Source organism: Dipodomys spectabilis, unplaced genomic scaffold (genome assembly GCF_019054845.1).
Source record: "Dipodomys spectabilis isolate Male_0828 unplaced genomic scaffold, ASM1905484v1 ptg000197l, whole genome shotgun sequence".
Classification (NCBI taxonomy): domain Eukaryota; kingdom Metazoa; phylum Chordata; class Mammalia; order Rodentia; family Heteromyidae; genus Dipodomys; species Dipodomys spectabilis.
In genome coordinates, this window is record NW_024870874.1 from 16,124,922 (window position 1) to 16,131,120 (window position 6,199).

Here is a 6,199-nt window from a genome sequence, read left to right on the forward strand (position 1 = left end):
ACTGGCTGGAAAATATGTGGAAGCTAGATTTAGCTTAGAAATTATAAGTAAATACATTGTGGGGTATGAAAGTGTATGCAAAAGAATTAACTGAAATACTGTAAATTCAAGGGAGAACTCTAATTCCTTAGAAAAGCAAAGTCAAAGTTCAACAAAACAAAACACCAGGAAAGGGGTACTTGAAAGGGGATAGTGTGAGGTCTAGGGGAAAAGGTAGATGAAGAGGAGGAGAATGCAGTCAAGAATTCCATGTATATCTTACACAAGAAAGATGAGTGAGGGAAGGGGTGGGAAGGGAATGGATGGGTGAGAATGTTGAAAGGGGTGATATGGGTCAAAATGCATTGTATTCATAAACTGCTTTGTTAAAGGACAACTTCTTTGTACAAGTTTTTTTTTTTTTTGTAAAGTTGTTCAGAGCTGGGCACCGGTGGCTCACGCCTGTAATCCTGGCTACTCAGGGGGCTGAGATCTGAGGACCATGGTTCAAAGCTAGCCAAAGCAAGAAAGTCCAATTAACCACCACAAAACAGGAAGTAGAGGTGCTAGCCTTAAGCCAAAGAGCTTAGGGGCAGCGCCCAGGTTCTGAGTTCAGGCCCCACGACTGACCAAAAAAAAAAAGCGAGTCGTGCTTCCAAGGGGAATCAGGGAAGAGATGACGGTGAACCGGCAGGGTCGGAAGCCAAACTATCAAACCGCACCTGGGGTGTAGGAACCTCATCCCTCTCTAGAGGCCATACCGATTCTTGTACAGACATTTCCTCCACTGTATTCTCTTCGCGGCTCTCCTCAAAGTCCCTATTCCCCTCTTCCAAAAGCGGTCACCGTGTGTGGCGGTCTGTCCACGGCCGGCCAGACCCGCTCCTCCAGAGCCCCGTCCAAACAGCTGCGGGGGAGCGGAGCTGCGGTCCGGCGATCGCAGCCGCAGTCGCCCCCGCTCGAGAGGATGGCCCGCCCGCGGGGGGCAGCCTCGCCGACGACACCCGGTGGACTGGCTGTCGGGCGCTCCGCGGGCCCGGCGCGCTCCACCCGGCGGTAAGGCCGGGGCCCCGGTGTCATGGCAACCGGTTAGCACAGCGCGGCCCCGCCCAGCAGCGCGCGCGCGCGCGCCGGCGGCGTTTGTGCGCGCGCGCGGAACACCGCGCGGAACACCTCGCGGGACGGGCTGCGGCCTCGGGCCTGGAGAAGGCTGGGGACCTGCACCCGGGATTTGGGGTGTTTCACCGCCTACGGGGAAGAGAACGCGTGTCCCGCTCTCCGGCTCGGCTGAGAAGATGAGCACGGTAACTAACGCTCGTCCCGGGCGCGCTTTCCGCGCTCCGCGTCTCCGGGGGTGGGGGCGTCCCGCGCGGCCGCGAGGTCGGGAAGGGGCGGGGCTCGGTGCGCTGCGCCCGCCCCGGAAGCAGAGGTGGAAGCCCACGGAGCCCTCCCTCTGCCGAGTGGCTGCTTTGCGATGCCTGTCCCATTGAGCGACTTCCACGCACCGAAGATGCCTTCCGTGAGGGAAGCGAAGGAGGAGGTCCTTCTAGCGACGCAGGAGGCCAGCTTCTGAGGATTGCAGGCTCGAGGCCAGCTGGGGTAGACAAGCTCGGGAGACTCGCCAGTTAACCAGCAAAATGCCAGACTGGAGGTAGAGCGCAAGTGGAAATAGCCGAGCGCGAGAGTTAGGACCCGAGGTTGAAACCCCCAGTCGCCGGGTCTCACCTCCCGCTCCCCCTTGGCGGGCTTCTCTGCAGACCATGAAGTAGGAAGCGAGCCCTGGTCCCACTGCACTGCCGGCCGGCCGAGCCCACCTGTTCCTCAGCATGTGACCACCTCTCCGCGGTCTCTCCAAACCCGCCGTGTCCCTGATGGCCCCGCCCAAAGTCCCAAAGCAGGCACCACAGTCTGCCAAAGTAAGTACTTGAGTTTGCTGTGCAATCTTTGGTAACCGCGGGCCCCAACCTTCTAGGTTTTATCTACCATGCTACTTCTCTTATCAGAGAAGTCTGATAAGATAAAAAGCCGACCTGTAGCCCACCCTCGACTCACAGTTGTCTAGACGCCTCCTGCACCTGCCTCATCTTGGGCTATCGCTGTGCTTTTTAAGACTCAGCTTAGAAGGACCTCTTGTTTCCTATTGCTTCTTCAGCATCCATCCCACAGCCATTTGCTCCTCACTTAAGGCACCTTAGAAAGCCTCACTCCTTCTCCATTAGACTGCAGTGCAGCCCAGCTTTTTTGCTATTTGTTTGAAGATGGAGTCTTGCGGAGTTTTCTGCCCAGGATGACTTTGAACCAAGATCCTCTGGATCTCAGCTTCCTGTGTAGCTAGAGTGACAGGGATGAGCCACTGGCTCCCCCTTAGGCTAAGTATTTCTTCCCTTATGCAGAGGCATTCCTGGGTTACTTCACAGGGTTAATAATTTCATTTTTCATCAAGGGCCCATGGAATGGAAGCTCTTGAAAGTTAATGGCTTCCTTCTGCTCCTTGGATAAAAGTCCATTGTGTTAGTTGACAAAGGTTGTAGGCCAGAGCTGTCTGAAAGGTCTTTCAGACCGAACTCTCTCTGACTATCCTAGTTAGCTATAAACTAACCACACTGATCTGGTTTGGTTTTGTTGTTGTTTGTTTTAGTCCCTCAACTGTCCCTGTTCTCTGCAACCTCAGTACCTTTGATTTGTCCTAATGGGACAAGTCTCACTCCTTAGAGACCCTTCCTTGCTGTCCCTCCTTGTCCTGTGCTGTTGTAATGCCATGTACTCCAGGGAAACTTTTTTCCCAGAATAGTGATCAGCAAATGTGTTTGTGACTATGTGACTGTCTTTTTCTTACTGGACTGTAAGCATCATGACAACAACCAGACAGCCAGATACACAGCAGATATCTGTGAATATTTGTTGACTGGATAAAGGCGGTATCTTAAAATTTAGAAAAGCAGACATCCATGCTTGCATTCTAAACCCAAGTCCTGCATTGCATCTGAATTGTAATCAATTCAGCAAATATTTATTCATGCCTGTAGTATGCCAGGTATTGGTCCAGAGAAGAGAATTTGGTAGTGAACTAATCGGCAAAACTTTCTCTTTTTTGGGGGGTCCGGTCATGGGGCCTGAACTGTGGGCCTGGACACTGTCCCTCAGTTCTTCAGCTCAAGGCTAATGCTCTACCACTTGAGCCACAGTGCCACTTCCGGCTTTTTTCTTTTTTTGGGGGGGGAGGATCTGGTTGTGGGGCCTGAACTCTGGGCCTGGGCGCTGTCCCTCAGCTCTTCAGCTCAAGGCTAGTGCTCTACCACTTGAGCCACAGCGCCACTTCCAGCTTTTTCCTTTTTGCTTATGTGGTGTTGAGGAATCGAACCCAGGGCCTCATGCATGCAAGGCAAGCGCTCTACCACTGAGCCACCTTCCCAGCCCCCGACTTTTTTCTTTATGTGGTGCTGAGGAATCAAACCCAGGGCCTCAGGCATGCAAGGCAAGCACTCTACCACTGAGCCACCTTCCCAGCCCCAAAACTTTCTTGTGTGTGGTGATGGTTCTTGTTTTTCGGTTCTGGGAATTGAACTCAGGGTTTCATACTCTAGACTGACTTTTTTTTTTTTTTTTTTTTGCTCAAGACCACTTCAACTATGCTTCTCCTTTTGGCTTTTTGTTGGTTAATTGGAGATAAGTTTCTCAGATTTGCCTACCTAGGTTGACTTAGTACCTGGATTCTCAGATCTCAGTCTCCTGAGTAGCTAGGATTACAAGTATGAGCCACTGAGCTCCCAACTCTAGGAAGAGGTTTTAAATAAACAGTATTGAATAGTGAAAAGAGCTTAGGGTAAGAGATAGACAGTGACACCTCAGGTCCAGGAACCTTGTTGGGGTGTACAGGTATGGAGAGGAGAGCATTGGTACCCAGCTTTGTCCTGGGACAGTACTGGTTTATGTTCATTTGTTTAAAGTGGCCTGGTTTGGGTAATATATGGTTACCTGAGTTCTAGGGAGGTTTTATTTTGGGTTATTGTTTTCTTATTTTCTTTTCTTCTTTTTTTTTTTTTTTTTTTTTTTGTGCCAGTACTGGGGCTTGAACTCGACAAGGGCACTGACTAGTTCTCTACTGCTTGAGCCACAGATCCACTTCTGGCTTCTGACTGTTAAACTGGAAATAAAGAGTTTCATGGACTTTCCTAGCCAGGCTGGCTTCGAATGGTGGTGATTCTCAGATCTCAGCCTCTTGAGTAGCTAGGATTAGTGGCATGAGCCACCAATGTCCTGCTAGGGAAGTTTTTCTTAGGAGGTGATATTTGAGCAGAAGCCACAACTCATACCCTTAAGTTACATGAAGGCCTTCGAGAACAAGGTGTGCACCAGGAAGAGCCTTGCAAGTTTGGGAACTAGAAAGAAGGCCCAGGTAGCTAGAGTTGAGTAGTCTTCCTCATGGAGTTTGAGGAGTTTTACATTGGGAGTTCTGTGCTTTGAGACCAGACAGAATCAAAAGCCATGGAATTCATTGAGCAGACCAAAGAGATGAATGGGCCCAGAAACTGAAAATGTTCACTCACTCAGTTTCCTAAGAGAATTATAGACATGTAGGTAATATGCAATGAATTTCATGTGTTTAAAATTAATGCAAGCTGGTTACAGGTGGCATCTGCCTGTAAGCCTAGCTACTTGAGAGGCTGAGATCTGAGGATTGCTGTTGGAAGCCAGCAATTACCTACCAAAAAGAAGTGGAGCTGTGTCTCAAGTAGTAGGTAAAGCACTAGCCTTGAGCAAAAAAGCTAAGGGAAGCCAGGTGCCAGTGGCTGAAATCTGAGGATCACGGTTCAAAGCCAGCCCAGGCAGGAAAGTCCATGAGACTCTTATCTCCAATAAACCACAGAAAACCGGAAGTGGTGCTGTCTTGAGTGGCAGAGTGTTCCCCTTGAGCTGAAGAGCTGAGGGACAGTGCCCAGGCCAACAACAGCCCCACAACAGACCCCCCCCCCAAAAAAAAAAAAGTTAAGGGAACAGCACCCAGGCTCTAAGATCAAGTCCCAGTACTGGCACAAAAACAAAGAACCCTAGCCGCTCCTTTGTATTATAATAGGCTATCAGACTCTTCTGGTTATTTTGAACATGCAGACTTCCTTATCAACACTTTTTAAATTTTTTTCATTTTAAGGTTCCCCCTATACTGAATGCGGAAATATGGAAAATGATGTCAAGGTTCTCAAAAGGAATGTTCTCATTCATATCTGCCCTTGTCTTTGAAAGCCAGATAAAGGGAAGAAAGGAGGAGGCAAGTCTCGTGGGAAGAAGCAGAAGCCGGAGGTGGACATCCTCAGCCCGGCAGCCATGCTGAACCTCCACTACATTGCCCACAATGCGGCTGACTGCCTTTACCTGCGGGGCTTCTCCTGGCCAGGCGCACCCAAAGGGAAAAAAGGGAAAAACAAGATTTAAGCGATGGAATTTGAGAGTATCTTATTACAGAACATCAGTGAGAGAAATCAGGAGAACACCGTGACTGCAGGCAAAATAGACTTTACCAGAGACACCAAGAAATGCGTGATCTGTGTACTCTGTGGTAAATGATGGTAAATGTGTTTCACTTCCTTGGCTAAGCTGGCTGTGGTTAGCCACTTTGGTTTTTCAGAACACTTAAGGGAGGGAAAAACCTGAGTGATTCTTACAACAGTGTGGTAGAATTGATAGGACTTTAAAACATAATTCTGGACCAGAATTAAACCTTGCTCTCAAAAGGAAATTCCACTTTGCATGACATGTCTTCTTTTTTTTTTTTTTTTACAGTATTTTCACAATAAAAATTTATTTAAAAAAGAGAGCCTAGCCGGGCGCTGGTGGCTCACGCCTGTAATCCTAGCTACTCAGGAGGCTGAGATCTGAGGATCGCGGTTCAAAGCCAGCCCGGGCAGGAGAGACCGTGAGACTCCTATCTCCAATAAACCACCAGAAAACCGGAAGTGGCGCTGTAGCTCAAGTGGTAGAGTGCTCACCTTGAGCTGAAGAGCTGAGGGACAGCGTCCAGGCCCAGTTCAAGCCCCACGACCGACAAAAAAAAAAAAAAGAGAGCCTAGTATAAGAATTATCTATCATACCTATATCATGTCCTTTGTCCAGACAGCACAGATGATTTTTTTTTTTTGGGTCCAGTCGTGGGGTCTGAACTCTGGGCTTGGGCGCTGTCCCTCAGCTCTTCAGCTCAAGGCTAGCGCTCTACCACTTGAGCCAC

At 49.5% G+C, this 6,199-nt stretch overlaps 1 protein-coding gene across 2 annotated transcripts; it reads left to right on the forward strand.

Moving 5' to 3' along the window:
• Positions 1-1,136: 1,136 nt before the first annotated feature.
• Positions 1,137-5,713, forward strand: Smkr1 (small lysine rich protein 1). Of its 2 annotated transcripts, none has more exons than XM_042695999.1 (3): positions 1,137-1,283; positions 1,737-1,895; positions 5,221-5,713. In XM_042695999.1, exons 2-3 carry the CDS (start codon positions 1,851-1,853, stop codon positions 5,407-5,409), a joined length of 234 nt encoding a protein of 77 aa, XP_042551933.1. In that variant the 5' UTR covers positions 1,137-1,283; positions 1,737-1,850; the 3' UTR covers positions 5,410-5,713. The 2 variants fall into 2 exon arrangements, with proteins under 2 accessions (XP_042551933.1, XP_042551934.1); XM_042696000.1 differs by lacking the exon at positions 1,137-1,283 and adding an exon at positions 1,350-1,630.
• The last annotated feature ends 486 nt before the right edge of the window (positions 5,714-6,199 follow it).

Excerpts from the sequence above, each read along its gene's own strand:
- Smkr1 (XM_042695999.1), top strand. The coding sequence starts at position 1,851 with ATGGCCCCGCCCAAAGTCCCAAAGCAGGCACCACAGTCTGCCAAA. Across the intron at positions 1,896-5,220 it reads AGGCACCACAGTCTGCCAAA|CCAGATAAAGGGAAGAAAGG; the intron begins GTAAGTACTTGA and ends TGTCTTTGAAAG.